This window comes from Podarcis cretensis, assembly GCF_951804945.1.
Source record: "Podarcis cretensis genome assembly, chromosome: 17".
NCBI classification, from domain to species: Eukaryota; Metazoa; Chordata; class Lepidosauria; order Squamata; family Lacertidae; genus Podarcis; species Podarcis cretensis.
The window spans coordinates 40,802,831-40,830,039 of record NC_137187.1 but is presented as its reverse complement, the minus strand read 5'-3'; the positions used below and the strand labels follow the sequence as shown (position 1 = coordinate 40,830,039).

Here is a 27,209-nt window from a genome sequence, read left to right as displayed (position 1 = left end):
GAAAGCAATATTGCAAAAAGATCAAATCCAGAAGAGGGGGGAAATGGCAGCCTAAGCAAGCCTCCCCTGTAAAACCCCCCCCCCCCCCATGTTACACGCAGCCAGCACAAGTACGCTGCAAAAAGAAGAGAGAGATTTTATTGGTTTTTGAGAAGAGATGATAGGAGGTTTGCTTAGAAATAATAAATGGAGGAAACAATTACTCCCCACATCTACTTCTCCAATATACAATCTATGTCAGAAAAATGGCACTAGGGACCACTCCCACCCTCCACCTCAAAATGTGCCGCACGTTGGCTTGGTTTTAGGCAACTTACAATGCAGACAGAGCCTGGAAGGAGGAGCCCTGCTCATACTCCCCGTGCCCCGTCCCTTGATAGAGGCACAGCAGTCTTGACTTAAAAAGAGGTCAGGTACCCCACCAGCCCCCTGTAGCTGTGCACTGGGAAGGGGGCTTCACGTCTCTCGGGTACGGCTAAGCAGTGCTGCGTTTTCCTGCTTCATGGCCCGGTAGTCACTGAGAATCCTCTCCAAATTGCTCAGGGTTTTCTTGCTGGTTTCACTCTCAATCTGGGAAAAGAGACATTTTATTTTATGAATGGGTAGCAGTGTTCAGCAGGGAGAACTATTGTTTTATGATGGTATCCCAGTTGTGCTATGTAAGCAGCCATGTAAGAGTTGCATTCAGAATGGAAGCCTATAAATATTTTAAAATAAATAAAGCAAGTGTTAAGGGGATCTTTAAAAAACCCAACACCACTTATTTCTGCTTGAGTGCTGAACCAAGTTTGCCTGCTAAATCTGGTAATGCTTAAAACAACCCCCCACCTACCACACCTCGTGCATATCATGTGAATAAGACTGCAGCACTAATCTAGGAAGGAACATTGTGCGAGTGACAGGTGTGATTGGCAAGATGGAGGAGGGCTCAGGTTCAACTCCTGGGATCGTAATTCTATTCCTACTCATCATGGGAAAGGGGGAGAAAGACACAGATTTGGAGGCCACTGAGGTCCCACATCCTGTCCACAGGAAGCGTGTTCAGGCACCCACACTTCCTGCTTGCAACCTCAACAACAAGAGACATGCTTTTTTTGTTAATCTGGAAGTGAAAAAAATATCTGAGGTGCATGGTAAGTCTACAGAATCACAACGGACAGAGTCCATAATGAGGGCTGAGAATCAAGGGGCAGCCTCATCCAAAAGAGCAGAAGCGGCAGATAACAGGCGGGAGGATATGGACAGAGCAGGCATGGAATGTCCCTCTTTCTAGACTGAAATCTCAACTTCTGAGCGAGTGAGATCAGAACCCCCAAGTTTAAAAATTAATTTTAAAAAATCAAAAGGACTTTGATGTGTACAGATGGCAGAATCTGCAAGCTTTCGGCACAGGGGTGGTGGTAAGGAAGCAGGAGAGAAAGCATGTCTGGAAGCTAGAACAGAGGGACAGGGGTCCATGTTTGGCAGCTGCATTTTTATTTCTAAAGAGGGAGTTGTTAAAAGATATTTCCTGGTATCCTAATTTCTGAAACAATTTCCTCCACACAGAAGTTCAGATTACTGCAAGAGAGTAATGTTTAATGTTTCCACCCACTTTCTGGCAGGCCTCACCTGCTCCTCTAAGTCCCGGATCTCCCTCAGGATGGTGCCTGTGTCCTCAATAGTCTGAATCAGTTGACTGCAGTTCTAAGGAAGAGGAAGAGTCAGAGTCAGCTGGAAAGGGATGTAGCTCTAACTGCAGCTCTATATCTATATATGAATTAATATATTACTGCTGAGGCTTACCTCGTGCAGTGCTGCCAAATATTTATATGCCTTCCTCACAGCCTCATCGCGTTTGGCATCCTGCAGAAAGAAAGAATGCAGAAGGGAGGGATGGAAAAGTTAGCAACTGGAAGGTCAGTCAAAGCGCTGCTCTCCATCTCCCCACCCCCCAGAATCTGATCCCTTGCCTTCACCTTAAAAACCAGCTCATCAGTGACAGCAAAGGTCCGGTCTACCTTCCCAGTGAGGCCATTGATCTCCTTCTGGAGCTCCTTGGTGTCTGACAAGATCTTGAGAAGCACAAATAGCAGGCATTAGAAAATGGAGACTGTTAATAGGTTGAAAACTCAAACTCGGGAACAAAGACATAACAACAGTGGTAACAACAACAACAACAACAGGCTGTAAACTAACAGCTGGTTCTGTCCTGGGGTTAGGGATAGTACTTGTGGTCAACATAGCTGGGCTCCTGCTGGTTGCCTGCATGACAGGATCATCCCTGGCACAGGGAAATGCTGCTGAGGGGCACCATCTTCGCATGATCAGACACACGCATGTCGGCTATGAGAGTTTGCAGGCCCCATGGGATTGCAAGGGTCCCTTGTCTTAGTATGAATTAAAGGCAGTAGTGGTATCCTTTTTAAATCTTTAAGGCAGCTTCCATTTATTCAGCAATCTCAGGGGGACTCTGCTTAGTTTCTTGTTAAGCCCCCATACCTTGCAACCCACCCACCCACTTTTATTTTATTTTAATTACTTTTAATTCATTTCATTTCGTGTACTGCCCTACATCAAAGGAGCACAGGGCAGTTAACAATTGGGTTTAAATCAGCCTGAGAATGAAGAATAGTAGTGTGAAAGAGGGGGAATGTGCCCAGCCTGGTTCTTAGCAAGTGTGCATTTCTTATCTCTATTATCTGCATGGGAGAGAATGTTTGGGTGTAGATTTTTGTATGTCTGTAAGTTCCTTTCGTACGTACAAAAGAGTATGAAGTGTGTATATCCATCCATCCATCCAACTTACATTACCACCCCTTATACAAAACCCCCAGAATGCTTTACAAATATCTTTAATAAGAAAACACACACTCAACAGATAAAATTAAAACTTACAGTAGATCCAATATAGGACTCTCATTCAAAAGTTCTGGACAGAAATGAAAAATGTTAACAGATGGATGGAGGCAGAACAGACATACTTTCTCACATCTGAAGTCCCAGGGGCCTGGTTTTCTTGGGTCTGTCTGTTGTAGGTGGAGGTTTATTACAGGGAGGGGTTATGTGCATGTTAAAGTTGCAGATCCATGCACCTGAAACTTGGAACTGCTGCAAGTATGTATCAAACCAGCAGCGGGTAGCCCAGTTTTAGCAGCCAAAGGCACAGCCATGTGAGGACTGCAAACACCCAGCCCATTCTGCCCAGCGCTTCCTTCCCTATAGCTCTGCTCAAGTGTTTTCCCTCCCAGCCATTTTTGAAATTGGAGCCTAGCTGCGAAAAAAAGTGCCAGGATAGGAAGAAGCTGAGAGGAGACTACCCAAGGGGGTGGGAGGATTCACCCCCCTCACCTGCATGGCCTTTTTGCTGTTCAAACCCCACCCCCACCCCTTGCATGCCTGGTAAATTGTGGCAGTCCTTCATTTCAACAGATGAATCTGCCATCATGTAGCTTAACCCTAGGGGTGATCAACAGTACACCCTGTGTATTTTTAAAAGTCAATTCAAAGAAAAAACAGGCTGAAGATTTATAAAACTACTAAATCTATCACCATTGGTTTAATGCACTTTCCAACTACATCCAATAGGCGGAGGAAGAGATTATAAAGCAGCTTCCTAATATGTTGATTAGGCACATCAGCATAGTTAAATGTGCAGGAAGTGGGTGCAAAAAACCCTTTACTACTGTGCCAAGACTGCAAATCCTGCTGTGCAGACTGACTCTCATTGTGCTATAGCCTCCCCATCAAGGGCAGAGAGAGCTGAGGAAGCAGAGGATGCCACAGTTGTTGCCATACAGAATGCTCAGTCAGAGGTACACCACACTTCCAAAAAATTGCTCCCTGAAAAGGCACAACCCCCTGCTTGGAAAGCTACAGTGGTGCCCCGCAAGACGAATGCCTCGCAAGACGAAAAACTCGCTAGACGAAAGAGTTTTCCGTCTTTTGAGGTGCTTCGCAAGACGAATTTCCCTATGGGCTTACTTCGCAAGATGAAACGTCTTGCGAGTTCTTGCGAGTTTTTTCCCTCCCCACCCCTTTTCCTAAGCCGCTAATAGCCGCTAAGCCTCTAATGGCCGCTAATAGCGCTAATCCGCTAATAGCGCTAATCCGCTAATAGCCGTGCTTTGCAAGACGAAAAAACCTCAAGATGAAGAGCGGAACGGATTAATTTCGTCTTGCGAGGCACCACTGTACACACTCTTCCCTGGCTGCTCCCCTCCCAGTGTATGTTCTGCATCTTGGTTGAAAACTGTCTCCTGAACACCCTCCACACAGGGTACCAACCCTTTTATATAGTGCCAAGGGGAGTTTGTGAGAACCAAAGTGATAGAAAAAGTCCGAAGTGATACATGGTCCAGATCTGAAGTAGGGGGAGACATCCACTGTATCCACCTATGGATTCAGAACAGCAAACGCTCTGCCCTTTGATACTTCTATGGTGAAAGTGCTCTAGGCTTTGCATTGGAAGTTACAAACACAAAATTGGTTCAAAATCGTAAGTGCTAATAAGGGCTACAACAGTGTGTAACTCTAGAGCATGGGTAGGCAAACCAAGGCCCGTGGGTTTGCCTTCTGGATCTGGCCCGCAGACAGTCTGGGAATCGCTGCAAGGATCGCCAGCGTGCACACATGCTTTCCCTCTCCCTCACATGGTGGTAGTGCCGGCGCCGCCTCCCTCCCTCCTCCTGGCTTCTCCTCGCCCTGCCTAGAGGAGGAAGGGGGCTGGGCTTTGTTGGTGCCAGCAGCAGCAGTGGCATTTGAGCGGCCCACATTTTAAGCAGCCCCTCTCCGGAGCCCTTCGCGTGCCGCTCATCATCCCTCTGCCACCACCGCCAGTCCCTGCTGCTCGCAAGACAGGCAAGCAGCCACTGGGGCTCATGGTGCTCCTTGCATCATTTGCCCCCCAAAATATACTCCGGCCCTCCACAAGTTCTGAGGGACATTGGACTGGCCCCCTGCTGAAAAAGTTTGCTGACCCCTGCTCTAGAGAGCCTCATCCCACCTCTGAGGTAGGAACTGGGCAGGAGGAAATGTTTTTGTCATTTCCTGTGGCTCACAGTTACAACTAGAATATAACATTTCCCTCCTAGTGGCAAAGACAGAAGCTTTATTTTGGAGGCTATTTTTTAAAAAAATGGCTATATTTTATATGCATGGTCATCTAGTCCAACCCTCTGCCATGCAGGACGCTTTTGCCCAATGTGGGGCTTGAACCCACAACCCTGAGATTAAGAGTCTCAAGTTCTCCTGCAGAGCTTTCCAAACTGTGTGTTGTGACATTAGTGTGTCAGCTGCAGTGTGAGGTGTGTTGTGCAAACAATCTTATGAGGGGTTAGTTTAACCTCCTGCTTGCTAGTAAAACTGATACTGTGTTGTGAAATGATGCATGTCTAAAAAGTGTGTCACCAACATGAAAAAGTTTGGAAGGCTCTGCTCTACCAACTGAGCTATCTCAGCTTGTTGACTCTGAGCTTAAAAGTGTGAGGATCCATCATGGAAAAGTACTGCATACGAGGCAAAATGTGAAAGCTCACTACTCATCACTATTTGCACATTCAAACCAGGTTAGGACAACTTTTTCCTTGACATTAAATGTTATGTATGTGCAAATAATGTCATCGCTGCTTTTAATATGTAAGGACCCCGAAATGTTCAGTCTTCCCCACCAGCTTTCTGCCATGGGCTCATCACACAGGGCTCTCACCTGTGTACAGTGATGCAAGACAAGGCTTGAGAAAGAACTTCACAGGTGCCCATTGTTTTACCTTTGTGATCTCCTCCTTCTGCTTACGAATATTGCCGACAATTTCTAGGATGCGCTGGGTATAGGCAGAGCGAGAGACATCCTTGGGAAGGGATTCTAGCTCCATAAGCTGGAGACAGAGTGGAAAGCAGGAATGGGACTGGGTTACAACAAGCAGACGAATGTGCAAATGGTACAGGGGCTCCTGGAAGAGACTAAGGAGTTTCTACCCCTGAGCCCCATCCCACTGTGCAGAGACCCAGGACTCACTTGAGGTGGCAAACGTGTCTGGACTACACCATGACCAAATGCTCCTCCATTCGCACAAATCCCTGCACAAAGAAAGCTAACATGCAAGGGGGAATGCTAGCCTAGTTCCCTCAGGCATGCTAGTCTTCAATGGGCACGATTCTGTTTTGGTTTTTTTTCATGAGGGAGCGTTCCATAATGTGATGTAGCCTGGACAAAGGTTTGCCTGTTCAATGAGGCCAGGTGGAATTGTAACTAGTCTAAGTTAACAAACTGACTTATGAAAGAGGCGAGTCCTCTCAGCAGTACTGGTGGTTGTAAGCATTTTTCTGAGATACTGTCACCCATTTAAAGTTAGACACTACCATATTTTTCGTCCCATAGGACGCTCCGTCCCATAGAACGCACCTAGTTTTTTGGGGGGGAAATAAAGGAATTCCCCCCCTTTATTTCCCCCACAAAAGCAGGTCGGGGAAACCGAACCAGGTCGAGGAACGGTGCTGCGCCTCCCTGCTGTCCCCCGAGCTTGTGGGGCTGGCCGATGTCTGCCCGGCACGAGGGGCGCTCTGCTTCAGGGCGCCCTGCGCACCGGGCGGCAGGCTGCTATCCGCAGCGTGGGGAGCCCTGCGGGGAACTCCTGCAGGGCTCCCCATGCTGCAGATGTCTGCCCGGCGCGCGGGGCGCTCTGCTTCAGGGCGCCCCGCCTGCCGGGCGGCAGGCTGCTATCTGCAGCGTGGGGAGCCCTGCGGAGAACTCCCACAGGGCTGCCTAGGCTGCGGAGGTGTTCCCGAAGCACCGGGCGCTCTGCTTTCAGCGCGCCCGGCATTCCGGGAAGCAGGCTACTATCCGCAGCCTATACAGCCCTGTGGGAACTCCCGCAGGGCTGCCTAGGCTGCGGATGTCTTCCTGAAGCCTGGAGAGCGAGAGGGGTCGGTGCACATCGACCCCTCTCGCTCTCCAAGCTTCAGCAAAAGCCTGCATTCGCCCCATAGGATGCACCCAGATTTCCCCTTCATTTTTGGAGGGGAAAAAGTGCGTCCTATAGGGCGAAAAATACGGTATATCCCAATTACAGAGAAACAGTAAAATGTGGAGTGGGGAAAGGATTCTCATTATTCATTCTCTGTGGAATAATCACCACACAAGAAGCAATGGACCATAAATCACCTTGTGCATACCGAGCTTTGCCAGGAGCCCTGCACCCCAAACCACCACCCTAAGACACGTCACTAACCAGCTGTTTGTAGAGATCATCCTTGCGCTTCGCTTCATCTGCGGCTGATCGGATCCGCTCATGCAGCTCCCTGATCTCTGACAGGCGCTGTGATGATTCCAGCTGCAAAGAGGAACAGACAAGAGAGTGTCAACGCTGCCCAGGCTCCCTCCCAACCCTTGAAGGACTCCTCACACCCTTTCGCTTGCGTCACCTCCTTGGAGTCATGGAGGGCCTTGAGCTCCCGGAACTCCTGGATCAGAGGCACCCGGTGCTTCTCCCACTGGGTGGCCAGCTGGATGACCCGCTGTGCACTGCTCTCCACCACCACCTGCAGGAGACCAAAAGTGAACCTGAGATTCTAAGCCTCCTGGGCTCTCTCATCTGCTATGTGGTGTTCTATGCCATTTTTGGAGATAGCAGGTGAGACCCTGTACACCCACATGCAGCAAACCCCTTCCTCCTTCCCCTACTGCTCCAATCCCACTGAGGACATCTGATAAGACGGGTGCACAAGTGGGTGGTGGACAACAGTGCTTAATAAAAGCTCCCTCCAAAGGCGGATTCAGGGTGTTCCTCTTCCCTGCTTCCACTTACAACTACAGCCTCCTCCACCCATGTCCACATCCATCTGTTGTCTCCCCTTTACCAAGCATCCTGCCACTGAACCACCTGTAGGTTTCTAAAACCTTTCTCAATGGTCCCCACGGAAACTCCAGCAAGCACCCCCACCCTCTGCAGCCTCCTCATTCCTGGCTGCTCCACTCCCAACAATGGAAAGAGGGGCTTCTGCCCTCCTCTTGCCTGGCCCATTACCTGCAGCTTAGCCATGTTGTTCTCTGCATCGGGAAGTAGCTGTACAGCACAGCCCTTCACTCGCAGCACCTGGTCCCGCTCTGTCACTCCCAGCTGCCGCTGCCGCACCTCCCCTTCCACCTGAAGAAGAAATGGATCCCCCTCAGGACTGACCCAAGGTGAAGCCCAAATGGGGGAGGGGGCAGGCACCCAAGAACACCATGGTGTCCTTGCACAGCCCCCACTTGCTTCAGAGGGGCTTCCTCAGGAGATCTATATTCCTCAGGAGGGCTATATTTCTCCCACTCTGCCAACCACAAACCTTTAGGCAGCTCATGAGACCATGCCCCATTAGGGCCTTGGGAGTCCTTCAGCTTTTCCTCTGCCAGAGGTGCTGCAAGTGCTGCTGAGAGCCAGAAGGAGGTCCTAGAGGCCCTTTAGCTGGTGGGGCTCAGCCAGACAGTGGTGCTGCCATCCCCCAACTGATTCTTCTCACCTGTGTGAGAGTCAACCCCAGTGTGGCGATCTGGCCTTCAAGAGCCTCAATCTGCTCCATGACATGGCCCAGTTCACCTTCCAAAGCTTCTAGTTCTGTTGCTTGGCGTTCCCGTAAGTCCTGGGGGGGAAAGGGGGTGAGGAGAAGGTAAGTGGGGGGGGAGTGATGCTTGAGGAATCAGAGCTGGAATCCTGTCTTAATAAACCCTGCGTTTATGCAAAAATACAGCTCAACCCATCTCTTATTACAAGTATAATTTCTTTTTGTTATTACTTGAAATTCCTTAACCACCCTTCATCAAAAGTATATGACAGGCTTTTTGGAATATCCAGTTCCCTGTTCCAAAAATTGCCTCTATTCTGGGTGAAGATGTGTGAATAAAAGATATTCATACAACACACCCACACACATGCACAACAAAAGGCATTGAGACAAAACACACATGGTTTTTCCTCCATGTAAAACCACAACAACCCACCACAGAGCCCACCATGGGGAAAAAGGGGGTGACAGGCAAGTTGTCCTCTTGTAATGGAGGTGCATGACCCCATGGAAGCCTGTTGATGCCAAAACAAGTGGCTGGTGGAGGTGAAGATCTTAGTATAGCGGTCAAAGAAGCAGGGCTCTGGGCTCTAAAAACCCGTCATGAGTCTTCCTTGGTAAACAGCTGCATTTCATTGCAGATCCCACCCCCACCGCCAAATCCAAATTTGGACAATTTGGATTAAAGTAAAAAGGCACCCCTGCTGACAAGATGTAAACAAATGCTGAGGAATGATCAGCTGTGGTGTGAAGATCTGAAAGAAGTTATTCTTGCAAAGATGAATGTCTGGAAAAAGGGGGCAGACAAATGTTTCAAGTCATTTTATTTGCAAAGGATTTGTAAAGCTGCCGCTCTTCCCAGAGTATCAGAATTATAAGAATTCAAGAAGAGAAGAGAAGATTCTAAGAGGAAATCAGGGTCCTATTATTTTTAAAAGAAGATTCTTTAATGTGTTCACCAAGTTATTTCAGCAGCTCCTGCCACCAATTGCAAGCTGCTGGCAATATGTGACATGAGGATCCCCAACATCTGCACTGACTTCCTGTTCTCTCTGCAGCACAATCCAAGGCGATGGCAATAAAACCCCAAAGCAGCTTAAGACTCAGCATACCTAAGAGACCATCACCTCCCATGTGCCCCCTTGCCTGTGTGCACATACATGCAGTTTTTATTAATTCAAAAAGCAGAATGAGATGGCATAAAGCATGCCCCAATATTTTTTAGCCACAACCCCCTTCCTCATCTGGGCTCTTGCCTTTAGGCAAACAGAACTGGCTCTCACTAGAGCCCCCCCCCCCCTTTGGTTTACCTGTTCTGATGTCCGGGACATTGGCAGCGTTTCCACTTGCACTGGCAATTCTGCCTCCTGTTGGGAGACCAAACAGAGAGTAATCATAGACCATCACCTCTTCCCCTGCATGCTCCACCCCTCCTTGCTTGCTCCCCAACCTACCTCAGCAAATGAGATTCTTCAGCTGGTGCTGCTGAATAACTCAAATCACTTTGATCCAAAAAAACGTTGTTGTTGTTGTTGTGCCTTAAGCCCATCCCTCCCCCCCATTCTAGGCCCTCCCCAACCCCCTTCATACCTGCTTATAGGCCAAGTGCTGAGTGTGGGTGAAGCGAGAGCCCTTGGCCAGAGCCCCAGCATGCTCACGGCCAGCACCAAAAGCACCCAGGAGCTGAATCAGGTCCTGGGCTGTTCTCTGGTGGGCAGGCCCAGCACGAGGAGATGCCTGCCGGAACTGGTCCAGGAGGCGCCGCTGCAGCCGCTGACGCTTCCATTGGTGGTATTCCTGAGGGGAGGGCAAAGGGAAATAAGGGGTTTGGCAGTGCAGACTGGAGATTGGGTGGGGAGTGGCAAGCAAATAATCTTGGGAACACAAGCCACCTCAGGGCGAGCGGATTCTATTCCCCTCTACCAAGGCCAAACCGTAACACCTCTAGTTAGATCCAGACTTTGGAATGCGGATGGTCCTCTCAGAAAACTCAGGCATCCAGGAAGGGATTCCACACATTGGGAAGGACCTCGTGGAAGGACAATTATCTGAGTGTGCGGTGGAGGCAGGAAGAGATAAGATTGCTACTTCCCTTCTTGTCTGAAGTCAGAGGTGGGATCTCTAACGTTCTCTCAACCTAAGGGAAGATCCATTTCTCCTAGCTGGGAGAGCACTCAGAAATCTCTCTTCTATAATGACCAGAAATTACTGGACTAAAAGGAGGAAGAGGGAAAAAATATCTAACGTAGAGGGTGGGCACACAAGATCTACCACTGCACTTTCTGCAGTTATATATTTTTTCTAAAATGCAGTTATATATTTTTTCTAACATGTTTTGCATTCATTTTGGAAAACTGGGTTGCAGAATATCCCCTTTTGCAATGGAGCTGACGTGAGAGGAGGACTGCCAGACTTGCAGCAGTTTCCCTGAGCCTCTTGCTCTGGTGTCTTACTAAAAAGTGGCTCTGGTTTTGTATGTTGTATCCTAGAGAGACCTCCCCAGAGAACTCCAGACCTGCTGTAGGCCAACCAAGAAGTAGCACCTCCTTCTTGCCATATAGAAAACCAGGGCTCCACCCATCCCTGTGGCCTTCAGATCATTCCACAAACCACTCTCTTCAGCGCCTCACTGTGGGCATGTTCTGCTGAGCGGAGATGAGTGTTGGGTTGGGCTATTGCAGCTCCTTTGAGGTGTGCTCAAGAGGCAAGCAGAGTAAGCAGGAAGGTGAAAAAATATTCCATCAATAGCTAAAGGGTAAAGAGGGAGCATAGCTCCTCCCAAGTCCCAAAAGTGCAGAGCAGCAGGACTGGACTGAATTGGAGTGTGTGTGCTTATGTGTCCTAGTTCTCCTGTTTGCTTGGCCCTGCCTACCAGAGCAGGACTCTAACTCCCATCAACCCTAGCCAACAAGGCCAATGATCAGGGATGATGGGAGCTGCTGTCCAGACACACCTGGAAGGCCATCCCTGATCTAAAGGGAAGGTACCTTGACTTCTCTAGACAACCCATACATAATGGAAGAAAGGAAACTTCTGGTGTGACTTTAGAGTGCTACAATGACTACCATGTAATAGCAAAGAGAATGAGCTGCACACCTGCAGTTCCTGGTTCAGATGTATTTCTTCCATGAATCACTAAGGTGGTCTTAGGCAAGTCACAATTTTTCTGGCCTCACCCACACCCTGTACAACACAGGGCACTACCCTTCCTCAGAGGGCAGCCAATGCAAACTATCATTGCCATGCTGCTGCCACCAGCCACCGAGTCAGGATAAAGAGGCCGAGTGCCACCCATTGTGCCCACCTCCGGAGTCATGCGTGATCCAAGGCCTTGGCTCTTCCACTCGTTCTCCCAGTCCTGGGCTGTGCTCAGCTCAGCCATATTAAGCTCCAACAGGGATGGCATCAAGGATGCAGGTCGGAACAGCTGGGCTGACACGGGGGGCAGGAACTTGACAAAGAACTCTTTCCTTTCTAGGGAGAAGAAGATGAGGCCAGTTACACTGACACACACTGGTTAGCCCCAGCCCCTGCTTTGGGGTCAATCAAGTTGAGCCAAATGTTGGGAGAGCAACTTTCTTCCCCTTTCTTAACCCAGGAGGAGGCCTGCAAGTCCTGCACTCAGCAGCCTGTTCCAAGTTCCTCATTCAGAAATGGCGAATTGGACCAAAAATTACGTGTTTATAGAGAAAGGAATTTACAGGTGTTTCCCCACCTACATGCATTCAACTCACGCATGACCACATATACATGTGGTGCTGGGAAATAATTTAAAAAATCAATTTAAACTGCAAAAAGGGCAAAAACAGCCTGAAAAGAGCAAAATACCACCAGCAGCAAGTAAATCTGCCCCACAGCCAAGCACTTTGGGGGACTGGTCTACCTGCCTTGCTGTTTCCACATAATCCTTCAGTGTTGTCGAAGACTGAGAGCCACCACTGCCACCATTCATGCCAGCCTGGTAAGTGCTGCTGGTTTTTTAAAGGGTTTTTCAAGGGTCCCCAGAGGTTTATAGGGCGTTCACAGTCCTTTACACTGTAGTCCTATGTGCACTAACTTGGGACTAAGGGCCACTGGACTCAGCAGGACGGACTCTCAGGATTCTAGGGATAAAATGTTTTTTGGTTTAGTAGTGTCTGTACTGAATAGGACAATCTATCTGTTGGGAAAGCTGCATAAACAGATAGATATCATGGCTACTAATATTGATATTTTGGGAACAAAAGTGGGTATCAGCATAGAAGTCAACAAGAACCCGGCACAGGAATCTTTCTTAACTGAACAAATTGATGAATTAGAGAAGGAGAAAGTTGCTGTTGTTGAGTACAAAGCAAAAAAATGGAGGATTACAACTTGAGGCCTTATATGACTGTAATTAGGAGAAGCCAGTTTTTGAAGATGGGTGCCTGGCCTGATCTGGAAAAGGAAAAGTGGAGAGATCCCTTTATGCAGGGATCAAATGACTTTTGGAATATGAATTTGAGCCAGGAGGAGATTGGAGCTTCGGGGGCCTTCGGACTTGGAAGAATTGTGAAACAAGATTTGGAATACTTTATGGGCCCTAGCTTTATGGGCCCTAGAAGGAATATATGCATCGTTGGGTTGGAGCTCCCCCGAGATCTGCTTTTTAGCACCAAAGATTATCAAGAAGATCGGCAAAAGGGAAGTGAAGAAGAGTTAAGAGCCTCGGATATAAGATCTCCAGGTTGATGGACGCTGGGAGGTTGATGGAACTGACGGCAGGGGCCGAGACCGGGGAAGGGAGACGATGGAAGAAAATTGGGAATTTAAAGTGTATATATGGAGATTAAAAAAACAACAACAATTAATGAGAGATGGAAAAATCGTGGAATGAATTTTTTATGACCCTAGGGGAAATGTCTTAAGAGATTAAGTTTAAATATATTTGTTTTAAGGAGAAATAAGATTTAAACAAAGTAAAAATGGATGATTAATTGGTGAAAGAAGAGAATGTTAAATTACAGTATATTAAGATAAATTATTAGGATAAAAACAAAGGTGAAGGATTTGCTGAAATATCTAACTGAATCAGAATACAAAGAGGGGAGGTGTGAGGAGGTCAAGGAAATAAGCTAAAGAAAGTAAGTTATGTAAAGGTTTGATTTGTTCTTTTTTTCTTTTTTGATTGTATGCATTTTTTTTCTTTTTTGTTCTTTTTTTTATCTTTTTTTCCTTTGATGGGACTTGTTTTTATGTATTGTTTTGCTTTCTTTTTTGGTCTAATTGGGTGTTTTTCTGCTGTTTTTTTTTATTACTCATGTAACCTTTAAAATTTCAATAAAAATCTATTTAAAAAAAAGAGAACCCTTCTAAAAATTTAAAAAAAAAAAATGGGGGGGGGGGTTAGACAGACCCCTAATTGCATCCGTCATTCTAGCCAACTCAATGTAATCAAATAATTTTTCTCGCCATTCTTTTTTTGTTGGTGCTGTCTCATTTTTCCAATTTTTTTGCAATTAGGGTTCTCGCTGCCACTGTTGTGTAACGGAATATTTTCTTGTTTTCCCTAGTGATAGCTGAATCTAGTATACCCAATAAGAAGCCCTTAATTTTGTCACACGACCACATATGTAGTAGCGTCCCCTCTACTTGGTTGCACCTCCAACACTTTTTTGATTTTGTTTTATACATTTTGTATATTTTGCTTGGTGTTAAATACCATCTGTAAAACATCTTTAACAAGTTTTCCTTTATCACCTCGCAAGCTGTGAATCTCCAACTCTCCTTCCATAATTTTTCCCATGATGATAATTGAATAGGTTTACCTATATCTGCAGCCCGTTTGATCATTACTCTTTTACTTATTCATCCTTAACCTCCCATTCCAATAAGATTCCATACATTTTAGAAATTGCCTTTATCTTATTTTGTAATAATTCTTTATCTAATATTGAAATTTCACTTGCAAAACCTTTTTTTAAATCTGCTTTGAACACCTTACAGTAGTACCTCGGGTTAAGTACTTAATTCATTCCGGAGGTCCGTTCTTAACCTGAAACTGTTCTTAACCTGAAGCACCACTTTAGATAATGGGGCCTCCTGCTGCTGCCGTGCTGCCGGGGCACGATTTCTGTTCTCATCCTAAAGCAAAGTTCTTAACCTGAAGCACTATTAGCGGAGTCTGTAACCTGAAGCGTATGTAACCTGAAGCTTATGTAACCCGAGGTACCACTGTATTTAGTTGGTGGTACTGAATCCACCCTGTCAGGCAATGCTTTATTTTCTCATAATTTTTCAATTTCAATTTGTTATCTTTTTCTTCAAATAAATCCTTATATGTGGCCCAGTTTGATTACTTATTTTTCCTTTTCACTGACATCACCTCTAAGGGTGAGAGCCACCAGGGCGTTTTGGGTTCTAATAACTCTTTATACTTTCCCCATACTCTATATATCAACTTTCTTATAATATGATTAAGAAATCCTCTGTGGACTTTCACCTTTTCATGTCCTAGGTAGGCATGCCACCCATAACGGCTGTCGAACCCTTCTAAGTCCAATAAGTCTACATTTTGTAATATCATCCATTCTTTTAACCAGTTTAGACAGGCCAAAACATAATACAAATTTAGATCAAGTAGTGTCAATCCGCCTCTATTTTTATTATCTATTAATAATTTTTGTTTAATTCTTGGTTTTTTATACTGCCAAATAAATCTTGATAAATCTCTTGCCATCCTACCTCTCCAATAAAAACATCCTACTTCTCCAATAATTGGTATCATTTGAAATAAAAACATCATTTTAGGAAGCACATTCATTTTCACTACTGATTTCCTACACAGAATGATAATTTTAGCTTGTTCCAAATCTTTAGCTCCCTTTTAATTTCTTTCCAGATATTTATATAATTATCCTTAAATAAGTTGCTATTTTTATTTTTATTTAATTTAAATCCTGCCACTTTTCCAAATTTGAGGGTCCTTTCTATATATTTTTTTTGTATGCTTCTTCCCATGATTTTGGTATTCTTCCTTCTTTTAATTCATGACTGTTTTCATTGGTTCTGACTGTGTATCTTCTAATTTCTTATAGTATGCTGCCAACAGGCCGTCCATACCTGGAGATTTTCCTGTCTTTGCTTTTGAAATTGATTGTTGCACCTCCATCATCGTTATTGGTAAGTTTAATTGCTTAATTTTTCCACAAGCTATCATTGGAAGTCTGTTCTGTGCTAAGTATTTTTCCATCTCTTCTTGATATAGTTTCCTATAATAGTTTGCAATTTTTTTGCAAATTTCTTTGGGTTTTTCTATTGTTTTTCCTTCCTCTATTAATTTCTCTATTATTCTCTATTATTACATTAAGTTGGCTAGAATGACAGATGTCCCTGGGGTCAGTCTAAACAAAAATTCCAAAAAGAAGGGAAAATACAGAATACCTGGACTTGTTTTGATTAACATTTACAAAACTAATTATGGTGTGAAAGCTTAAAATAGAAAGAAAAGGGGGGGGGATGAAGTGAGAAGGAAACAGTTTACTAAATATGAAAGTAGAACCGTGCTGAGGATGAAGGAAGTCAACTAGAAGAAAAGAAGAACTGAAATATGGTTATATGTTCATTATTTGGTTCGTACTGGTTTTTGTATTTCCTTTTTAAGTTTCCTTTTTCCTTTTCTTTAGTGTTATGTGTGTTTGTGTTGCAAAATAAAATAAATACGATGAAGAAGTAGAAGAAAAACAAGTAAATGTTTTTTGGGCTCTGATTTTCAGTTGGCCAGACAACCATGGGTGGGGAAGCCGATTGCATGAACAAATACTGGAAATTGGCATGGCATTTCTTTCAAAAGTGGCTGGAAAAACCCAGCCAGATGGGTGGGGTATAAATAATAAAATCATCATCATCATTATTATTATTCACAATCCCACGTATGCACATGCTCCCAGAATCCACCAAGGACATACTGCTGGTGGCACCATCTACCCAGCCATGAACGGCAGGATGCAAGAGGAGCCCTTTGGGTAGCTACTCTAGGATCTCCCCCTGAGAGGCTAAAAAAAGGGCCTCCCCTAACTTGGGGGGGACTCTCAGCACTCTGGAAAACCCTCTTCTTTTCTAATCAAAGGGGATCTGAGGGGAAGGGCAGAGACTTGTTGTAAGAAAACAATGCCGTACAAGTCTAGACATATCAAGAGGGGTTCCATGCAGGAACTAAGTGTGCCCCAAATTTATGCTGGCTTTGCATACATGATTGCAACCTTACATGAGTGGGAGGGAAATAAACAAATGGAGAACGGGAAAAACCTGCCATTCCATGCCCTCCATTTTACTTATTCCCCCACCCCCACCCAGCTACAGGGCAAAACTCACCTGGGGGCACCTTCCCCAAAAAGGGGTCCGACTCTCGAGGCAGGACCAAGGGTTGAGCTTGGAATCGCTTCAGTAGGCAAGAACCCTAGCAAGGATAAGGAGGGAGGGGAGAGAGTCTGAAACAGCATTCAGCCCACTGAAAGATAAGAAACACTGTAAGAGGAAATAGATTCTGGGCTTACAGGCTCTGGAAAGAGAAATATAAAACAGGTGGCAAGGAGTGGGGTTATAAAATGAATTACTTGCTCAAGGAGTTTACATACTCAACAAGAAAAATACAGCAATATCTTGTTTAAGATATACCAATGGATGCATAGAAATTTGATTGATTTACATATTTCTGCATGGTTTGTTTAAAGGTAAAGGTAAAGGTACCCCTGACCGTTAGGTGCAGTTGCAGACAACTCTGGGTTGCGGTGCTCATCTCACTCTATAGGCCAAGGGAGCCGGTGTTTGTCCGCAGACAGCTTCCGGGTCATGTGGCCAGCATGACTAAGCCGCTTCTGGCGAACCAGAGCAGCACACAGAAACACCGTTTACCTTCCCGCCAGAGCGGTACCTATTTATCTACTTGCACTTGATGTGCTTTTGAACTGCTAGGTGGGCATCAGCAGCGACCAAACAATGGGAGCTCTCCCCATTGTGTGGATTCGAACCACCAACCTTCTGATCAGCAAGCCCTAGGCTCAGTGGTTTAGACCACAGCGCCATCTGCGTCCCTTAGAAGTCAGTATTTGGGTTTCTGCAGATTATGAAAAAATCTATCGGCGAGGAAAAAAAGCCCCAACAGTGCAGACCAGACCCTAGATAGTCATATGAACCCAAAATCCACAATGACCTTTTGCAAAGGTTTTCTGCATTTCTCCACAACATGAGGACTGGAAAGGCTTTCATTTTTAAGGAAGTCAACAGTCTTAGAAATAAAATTTCAGCAACAGATCTGGCTTATGAAGCCATGAACCCGAGGAGTGGGGCCATTAACCTAATAAGAGGGGTGAGGAAGCACACCTGTAAGAGCTGCAAGCGGGGGGTACGGCAGGCAGGGGGCACCCAGGGGACCGCCAGTTGCTCTTTGATGGCAGCAGCAATGGCTCTGTGAAGTGTCGTTGATTTGCCTGCAAGGACACAGCAGGTTAGAGAAGTTGCCACCACTTGGCCTCCCTGTGCCCGGGACCTGTGTTTGCCCAGTTTCCTCCATACCCACAGGCTGGTTGGCGTCCTCCGAGGAATCGCGTGGGAGCTTCTCTACCAGGAAGAGCAGGAGGCGTCGGATTTCGGGCTCATTGCTGTACAAGAAGGTCTGATAGCCAACTTCCCCTTGATATCCCAGGTCCTAAATGATGGAAAGTAACATGTCAGTCCCACAGTGGGGCCGAGTGGGAGTGGCCTGCTGGGTAAAGGCGAGGAGTAAGGCCCTTTGGTGCCTGGTTCAAAGAGAGATGGAGCATCTAAAATAAAGGTGTTCCAAGCTGGCTCAAAGGACCAGGAGCCCTGCTTCCTTGGTGCAACAGTCCAAGGTGCTTGTGCTCACATGAGAACTCTCAAGAGGCCGCCTGGCTAACACAGTCCAGGATAGGACCATGGAAGGCCAGTCCTGCGAAATCAAGCTATTTGGGAACTGTAATGCCATGCAACTACTTCTCAACAATGGATGATGAAAGACAACTTGGCAATTGCTCGCTGAGTCCCATGGATATGAAAAATATTTCTAGCAGTTAACATAACCAATTTTCAATGAGAACTATTAAGAAAAGAAAAAGTAGACACACACGCAACCCAAAACTCAAACACCTGTTAGCCATGTGGCCATCCTGTCTGTTGTCTCTCACGACTTGCTAGCTGACTGACAAAGCTCTGCATGGCTGGGGGGGGGGGCTCAGGTTCCACAAAAGCCTGCCAGAACTCTGCAGTCAGCCTGGGACCTTGCTAAGTCTCTCCCCACTATCTGAACTTTGGTGGGTAGCAATGGACAAAGGAGAAAGTGTCATGGTGCCCTATTTGTGAAATAAGTGCTCAATCAGTCAGGGTGACCACTTGCGCTCTAGACCCTTGCCCCTCTTGGCTGATAAAAACCATCAGGGAGGGAACAGCTGGCTGGGCCAGGGAGGTGATCAATGCCTCTTACAAGAGGGGGAGGTCCCTGCCTGTTTGAAGGAGGCAGTGGTAAAACCACTCCTTAAGAAACCTTCCCTGGATTCAGAAAACCTAACTAACTACCACCCAGTTGCTAGTCTCCCTTTCCTGGGCAAGTTTCTGAAGCGAGACCAGATCCAGGTGCTTTTGGAAGAAACTGATTTTCTGGATCCATTTCAGCTGGGGTTTTGGCCCGGTTTTGGCACAGAAATTGCCAACTCTTCCTCTGCTTCCTTCTCTGCTCCCCGCCCCCTCCATAGATATCAACCTTCCCTTTTTTTGCGGGAAATTCCCTTATTTCAGCGCTGTTTCCTGCTGCTTCCCGCTGCTATCCCGGATTGTTAGATATCCCATAGACTGTCCCTGGGACAGGTGAGGCTGCTGATCCCTTATTTTCAAATCTGAAAGTTGACAGCTATGCTCCCCTCAGCTTCTCCCTCCTCCTCCCTCAGTGCCAGCTGACTTTCCTTCCTCTACTCTTTCCCAACACCCAATGACCTCTCCTCCCCTCCCCTTGCAACATATCCTATGACCTCAGAGCAACAGCCATAACGGTAACATGGTTTGCAAGGGATGGGTGAGCACTGTCTGTCTGGAAGTTTATTTTACACATACAGATGAAACAACACCTCTGGGAGAAAGCCAAGTTGACCCTTCTCCCTGGCATGCTAGTTATCAATGTACAAGGAGGTTTGGCATAAGCACCACCATTTGATACTGTGAAGCAAACTAATTGGCCTGAAGTATGCTCAAGTAGCTTCCTAACTTAGCATTTATGTGGTGCTTTGAATTATTCAAACACAATTTTTGTTTTAAGCCCTACAGCAACCCTGCAAGACAAGCCCACATTTTCCATGTCTGGGATGGGGATGGAGGTGCCCAATAATATCCCACCTTGCTCCACCCTCAAAAGGAAAACCCCACTCAGAGAAGTCATAGTGAGGATATTACAGACTTTCTCTACAGAAAGCAGGAGGGAGACAGGGGGATACTCTGCATGTCCTTAAGCAACAATGCAGACCAGCCATTATTCACTTACTTGTTCACATAACAGAAATGCATTTCTATTTAATAGTAAACGGAGAGCTGAAAACCCTTCCCATGCCTCACTTCCCTATAGTCATTTGCTCCAGCCTCTTCTCCCTGTTTCCAGCACAGATACCAGAAGTGAGCTGGCAACAGAGAGAAATGGCAGGATCGTGACAAATATGAAAAGAACGGTGTCTACTATTTGTCATGTTTAGTTCTGCCCTTGGATTCTCTGCATTTTGCTGTTGTTGTTGCAAGTTTCTAGCCCTTATGGCTATTAAAAATGTGAATGTTCAAGGCCATCAGAAATTTCTAAAGCCAGAGGGGATTGAGCTTCTGAGCCTTGTTTAGCTCCTGGCCACAAAGATGAGCAAAGGCAGAATAAATTAAACACAATAGTTAGAAAAGGCAACTTGAAAATGTAATAATTATGCAAATTTAGTAAAACATCTCTGCCTTTCTTGTCACAGAATTTGGGTTATTATTCAAGTACACAGTCTTGCTAGCATTTTTCCAATAACTTCTCTGAGGTGGACAGAGGCACCATAGTGGCATGGGCCATAATTATGTGAGGAGAAGATAATTTAATGTTGCTAAAAAACAAAACAAAAACCTTTTGTCAACTACACAACTGTCTGCTGTGAACACAATCTAGGTTTCTTGCTTGAGTGCCAGAATTTTTTTTGGATAGGGCAGGAAAACACAACTGGAGGTCACAGACCAGCCACTTCTGGATCCTTTAACAAAAGTGGCCCATGGCTTTCCACCCTGAGACCTAGAAGCTTGCTTTTCCAGCAAACAAAATTCTATACTACACCAGATTTCTCCCAACACCTTCAAGCCCAGAACTCATGGCACTTAATGAGAGACTATCTACCACTGCACAAACTTTCAGAGATGAAGAGCCTGCTTTGTTCAATGCATCCACACCCTGATTTAGTTGTAGTTACCTGGCAAGCTTGCGCTAGGCTCATGCCAATTCGGAAGCGAGCAGACATCCCTGGAGGCAGGACGTGGCAGAGACTTGACCCCACAGAAGGATTGATGACACGAAGACATTGCACCACAGATTCAACTATCAACTCGGTGGTAAACTCCCGGATGCTCTGCACTTCCTCTGGGATATCCCTGGAAGGGGAGAAGGATGCAGGGATTATAGTCCCCTGCACTGACCATTTTCCTTTACTGCAACAGAAGAGCCTACATCTTCCACTCCATTCAGTAGGATGGAAGAACATGGGAATGGCTTGCCAACTGCCATACTTTTTTGCAATTTGTCCTCTGCTGCTAAGACTTTGCTGCCATTGTACCACCTGTCCAATAAGCAGCTTGTGGGGACATGGGATACAGTCTCCTTGGTTTGAATGTATCTAAACTGGGGTGTTTGTTTGTCTCATTGGTTGTAAGTCACTTTGGGTAAGATAAAACAACAAAATGTAATAATAATAATAATAATAATAATAATTTCCCAGGGCCCTGAACTGCAAGAAGGCTACCTGTACTGCCAAGAGCCTCTTCAGAGAAGAGTTGGTGTAGCAGTGGTGGCTAAGGCTACAGTCCTATGTGCGCGCACACGCGGAATAAGCCTCCTAGATGACCCCACTCAGCAGTTTCATGTAGATGTTGGGCTCAGAAACTCCCTGGCAGCCAGTGCAGTTGGGCAACAATTGGTGCAGTAAGCTCAAACTGTCTCGCCCCAGTGAGTAATCCCTTAAGGACTGCCTCTCTACATATGAACCTACCTGGTCCCTTACATCATCTTCTGAGGCCCTTCTTTGTGTGCCTCCTCCATCAGACGTCTGGAGGGTGGCAACATGAGAACGGGCCTCCTCTGCAGTGGCTCCCCATTTGTGGAATGCTCTCCCTAGGGAGGTTTGGCTGCGCCTTCATTATATACCTTTAGCCTCCAGGAGAAAACGTTCCTCATCAACCAGGCCTTTTAAATGCCCTTTTAAATGTGTTGGGGGGGGGGGTTATTGGTTTGTTCTTGTTCTAATTCCAATATGTAGTTTGTGGTTTTTCTATTGTAATGTTATGCTGTGAACTACCCTGGGATCTGTGGATGAAGAGTGGTGAACAAATTAAATAAATAATAATAATACACATGGACATTATTACTGCTGTTCAAAGGGAGCCACAGAGCCACCTATGAGCTTCTGCAATACCACTGATTAATCCAACCTTGGTCACTAGGCAACTGCCATTTGCTTGCTCCCACGAAGCTCTGAGAAGCCATGAAACACCCAGCTGGAGCCAAAGCATCGGCAAGAAAGCATGATTCCCCAAGCAAAAACAAAGAGCCAATGGAACATAGCAAAAGCCGTAAGTTTTTAACCCCAATTAATTTCTTGCCTGGCCTAAGAGAAAGCCCTGGCATGAGCTTCTGTGTCTATTAGCTCTCCTGTGAAACCCCATTCCCTGGACCACAGCCTTTGCTTTATTAGAGTTCACAGCAGGAAAAGTATTCTGAATTTCTAGAAACTGACTTCAGCTTTTTAGGCTCCAGGCCTGTGAAATCCCATAGGAGACAGCAGCCAGCCACCCTACACCCCTAGGTCAAATCCTGCATGAAGGCATGCTTCCAAACCCTTTTCTGTCTTTGTCCACCAAACCCATGATTGCCTCTGGACACCACGCACCAGAGTACCTGACATCTCACCACACCCACCCACTACTATGAAGAAGTACAGGCAGCATAAAGATGGCCTTACGTCCCAGAGAAGCGAAGGGAATGTATGAGGATCTTGTCCACCTCTTCCATGATGCCAATACATCTATGGATACAGGAAACCCTGTGCAAAAGAAGGAGGATTACAACAACCAATAATCTGGATACTTATAGCAGCAGGGCTCAAGCCGGGGTACCTACAAGCAGCAAGTTCCATGACGACATTGGGACAAATTCATCTTCACCTTTTTCCTCTACAACAGGTTGGAATATTAACCCCCTCTTTCTGCAACTTTACTCCTGTTTGCAGGTTAGGCCAATCTTGTGAATAATCTCTCAAACTGTAAATTGCCTACAAATATATCTCATACATACCTGCCTGCCCACGTTTTACTTACTTATTTAAACAATTTGCATGCTGCTTAACTACAATAGCCTCTAAGTGGTTTACAATAGTGTGAAAGGGGGTAGGCACAATTTAAAAGATGGAGGCAATTCTTGCCACAGGCAACCAAGTCTATAATAGAGGTGAAGACCAGAACAAAGCGCAGCTCTCCATATGAATAGTACAAAGGACATTCCTAGCCCAGGGGCCACAGAGAGCAATTTTCCCCCAAGGGTGACAGACAAATTTTTCTGGGAAACTCACCAGCCAACCAGGAAGGCAACAGCTACCCCTTGAGATGTGGTTCAATGATTTGGGATACAGCTAGTTCAGGACAACTAACTGGGCTTAGAAGAGTTGCAAATGGGGTTATAAAGGAAAATACCTTTGCTGAAACCTGGTATCCTTTATTTTATACGTAAAGGAAAAAGAAAGTAAAGCTCTCCCACAAAACTGTTGTAGCGAACCTATATGGCCTGCCAATGTTTTAAGACCATGTAAAATAACATGGTAGGGACACGGGTGACACTGTGGGTTAAACTACAGAGCCTAGGACTTGCTGATCAGAAGGTCAGCAGTTCAAATCCCCGTGACAGGGTGAGCTCCCATTGCTCGGTCCCAGCTCCTGCCCACCTAGCCGTTTGAAAGCATGTCAAAGTGCAAGTAGATAAATAGCTACCACTCCAGCGGGAAGGTAAACAGCGTTTCCGTGTGCTCTCTGGTTCGCCAGAAGCAGCTTAGTCATGCTGGCCACATGTACGCCGGCTCCCTCGGCCAATAAAGCAAGATGAGCGCCGCAACACCAGAGTTGGTCATGACTGGACCTAATGGTCAGGGGTCCCTTTACCTTTACCTAAAATAACATTTGCCTGGCACCAGCTTCATATAATATACGCAGGTAGTTAAAAACCTATTTTATTTCCGCAGGTTTTAATCAACACATTGTGGCTGGTTTTTTGAGCTGCTTTGGAACTGCTATTGTTACATTATGTATTGCTTTGTACTATATTATCTGTTTTATTGCATTTATATGTAGTCATTTTATGCATTTCTAATAAATTTTAGAAAGGAAAAGGAAAGGAAAAGAGCAAAGCAACAGGCACTCCTCACCGTCCCTCACTAGTACCTGCTATTCAAAGGTGTTCTGCCTCTGAAGCAGAAAGTTCCTTCTTGCTATCATGTCTCATATGCCTCTCTCAAGTTCTAGTGTTCTGAGAGAAGACGAACCTGGGAGAAGAAACACCTTTCTTGCTACACCATTCATGATTTCATAAGCCTCTCTCTTGCCTCCTTCTAGTCATATTTTTATTTCTAGACCAATGTAGAGGCCATCACCCTCTTTATCAAGTCTGACCGATACTCCAAGTGTGAACTGTAAAGGTAATTAAGGCCAGGCTGGGATGGGCTCCAATTCCATGAAGGGAGAGAGGAGGATGAAGACAGGTTATCACCAGCTGGGTGTGGGGTGGATGGAGGGAGTCAAATTCTAAGGCGATGTGAATAACACAAATACCACATCAGAATACCAGCAACCAAGGCTGTGGTTTGTGGCAGGATCCCCCTATTCCAGTGGCTCTGGTTTTCTAAAGCAGGGGTAACACCACGTATTGTTGAGTTACAACTCCCATCGTCCCTGACCACTGGCCATACTGGCTGGAGCTGGGAGTCCCACATGTGGAGTGCCTGAAGTTATCAGGAGGATGTACAGGCCAGAGTGGGCAATGCCTGTGAACAACTTGTAATGCTGGATTACAGTACAGATGCCCTCATTCTGCTTTTCCCCTTTGGGAGGAGGAGAAGCCTATCAATGGTCACCAGCCACAATTGCTTTTATTCTGCCACCACTGCTGGAGACAATATGCCTCTAAATGCCAGTTGCGTATGGGGAGAATACTGCTGCACTCTGGTTGTGCGGGCTTCCCATAAGCAGCCAGTTGGCCACTTTGAGATGAGGATGCAGGGTCAGACGGACCATTGGCCTCAACCAGCCAGGCTCTTCTGGGGTTCTGCAATTTACAAGACTTAGTTACAGATAGGTAGCCGTGTTGGTCTGCCATAGTCAAAACAAAATAAAAAAATTCCTTCCAGTAGCACCTTAAAGACCAGTTTGAGGCACAGCAATGGAAGGGATTACCGTATTTTTTGCACCATAACACTCACTTTTTTCCTCCTAGAAAGTAAGGGGAAATGTCTGTGCGTGTTATGGAGGGAACGCCTACAAATGGCAGGGGGATCTGCTGCAGTCGTGAGCAGAGGATCCATGGTTCCCCTTCCTTCCCTCCTCCGTGGTTACAAAGCATGGATCCACATGGATCCTCAGGATTTTTGCATTGGGCTACTCCAACTCACTGTCAGATCACATGTCTGTGGCCACAGCATGAACCACAAAAATCATATATCCACTATTTCGTTTAGAATATTTTTTTTCCTTGTTTTCCTCCTCTAAAAACTACGTGCGTGTTATGTTCTGGTGCGTGTTATAGAGCGAAAAATACGGTACCTGTTTTTGGAACACATGGGATAACAGTGAGTAAACTTTAACTTCACAACTGTAGCCATGCTGTAAGACACACAGAAGGTGTGTGGGGCTGCCATTAGGCAGCACTGATGCTGCAGGAGAGCTTGTCACCGCGGCAGCTTCCACGTTCCCTCCAGGGCCCTGTCACCCACCCTGCTTCTCCTCTGTCTGCTGAGGGGCAAACTACTGAAGCTCAGCTTCCTTCCAGAGCACAAGAAGGACAAAGATCAGCAAGAGGCCTCGGGAAGGCGGCGGGCAGAAGCAGGAGAGTCAACAGCTGCTCCGCTCCGCTCGTTATCATTGCTCTCTGGGTGCACCCCGGCAATATGTCCAGATCCTCCACACGCGCGATAAAAGCCATTGAAAAGAAAGCGGTTTGCGCGGATGAATGTTGGCACGCGCACCTTCCCTACCCTTGAACCCGAGAACAGCCTCGCTGGATCAGGCCAAAGGGGGGGCCCCGCTCTCACAGTGGCCAACCGGGCGCCCATTAGGGGAACCCCGAGCCAGCCCCTCCCGCCCCCTCGGTCTCCGGCAGCCCGCCTTCGGGAGCGCCCGGGAAGAGCCCGCCGGACGGGGCGCGCGCGCGCGGGGCGGGGCGGGGGGTGTCCTGGCCGAGGAAGGGGCCGCGGGGCTGCCCAGGTGGGGGGGGCGGCGGCGGCAGGAACAGCAGCGGGACCCCGGGGCCCAAGGGAAGAGAAAGCCAGCAGTCGGGCGGCGGCGGCGGCAGCAGCACTCACCGCTCCCTCTGCTCTCAGCTGGGCCAGGCGCCTGGGTCACGGGGCCCGCCCGAGGGGAAGGCGGGAAATGTAGTGCCGGGTCTCCCCCGCGCGCAGCATGCTGGGATTTGTGGTCCAGGAGGCTCTTCTCCGCCCCGCTAGAGCAAGGGGAGGAGCGGCGCAGTCCGGGCGGCAGGGGGAGGGGCTTCTGAGAAAGCGCGAGGTCTCCCTCGAAGCGGAAGTGGGAGGGGCCCATAGGCCCATGCAGAAATGCAAAACAATAAGGTTATTTTTAATGGGGATTAATTTAAGGTCATTATTTTTTCCTTGGTTAGGCAGCAGTGAGTGTCCCCATCACACAACAGATAGCAACTAAAGAGAGGAGGGTTCCTACTCTTTCTAACACAAGTCTTTATAATTTTGAATTTGAAGTTACATAAATTGCTCAATAAATGCCAGTGTTAATTCATTGTCCCTGTATTAGGTTCGTCTGTGCTTTGGAGTGTCTTACAAAATGGCCCAGCAATGTAATCCACTGTGAGCCCTGCAGGCTGGAAGCAGTGCTGGACTGGTTTGGCTTTCCAGAGCAAAATCTCCCCTAGATTACAGATTAGAGAACTGGGCCAAAACAAACAAGATGAATTTTAATAGGGAGAAATGTAAAGTATTGCACTTGGGCAAAAAAAATGAGAGGCACAAATACAAGATGGGTGACACCTGGCTTGAGAGCAGTACATGTGAAAAGGATCTGGGAGTCTTGGTTGACCACAAACTTGACATGAGCCAACAGTGTGACGCGGCAGCTAAAAAAGCCAATGCAATTCTGGGCTGCATCAATAGGAGTATAGCATCTAGATCAAGGGAAGTAATAGTGCCACTGTATTCTGCTCTGGTCAGACCTCACCT

General features: G+C 46.6%; 1 protein-coding gene across 3 annotated transcripts; it reads right to left on the bottom strand.

The window, feature by feature from the left end:
* Window positions 1–111: 111 nt before the first annotated feature.
* On the bottom strand, window positions 112–26,459 carry CCDC22 (CCC complex scaffolding subunit CCDC22). Of its 3 annotated transcripts, none has more exons than XM_079958720.1 (18): window positions 26,325–26,459; window positions 22,725–22,805; window positions 20,964–21,141; window positions 18,052–18,184; window positions 17,860–17,966; window positions 16,852–16,936; window positions 11,825–11,994; window positions 10,111–10,317; window positions 9,831–9,887; window positions 8,479–8,598; window positions 8,004–8,123; window positions 7,402–7,518; window positions 7,209–7,310; window positions 5,748–5,855; window positions 1,959–2,054; window positions 1,786–1,845; window positions 1,612–1,686; window positions 112–570 (listed from the first exon to the last, which is right to left on the bottom strand). In XM_079958720.1, the coding sequence occupies exons 2-18, from the start codon at window positions 22,772–22,774 to the stop codon at window positions 457–459; spliced, it is 1,899 nt and encodes a 632-aa protein (XP_079814846.1). In that variant the 5' UTR covers window positions 22,775–22,805; window positions 26,325–26,459; the 3' UTR covers window positions 112–456. The 3 variants fall into 3 exon arrangements, with proteins under 3 accessions (XP_079814846.1, XP_079814848.1, XP_079814847.1); XM_079958722.1 differs by lacking the exon at window positions 26,325–26,459 and adding an exon at window positions 25,998–26,047; XM_079958721.1 differs by lacking the exon at window positions 26,325–26,459 and adding an exon at window positions 24,193–24,301.
* Between the last annotated feature and the right edge of the window lie 750 nt (window positions 26,460–27,209).

What these genes read in the sequence shown, in the direction of transcription:
- CCDC22 (XM_079958720.1), bottom strand. Translation starts at nt 22,774, where the DNA reads ATGGAAGAGGTGGACAAGATCCTCATACATTCCCTTCGCTTCTCTGGG. An exon ending in TTTGGGGAAGGTGCCCCCAG is followed by an intron (nt 11,995 to 16,851) that starts GTGAGTTTTGCC and finishes TCTTCTCCCTAG; the next exon opens with AAAGGAAAGAGTTCTTTGTC. An exon ending in TCCGGGACTTAGAGGAGCAG is followed by an intron (nt 571 to 1,611) that starts GTGAGGCCTGCC and finishes CTCTTTTCCCAG; the next exon opens with ATTGAGAGTGAAACCAGCAA.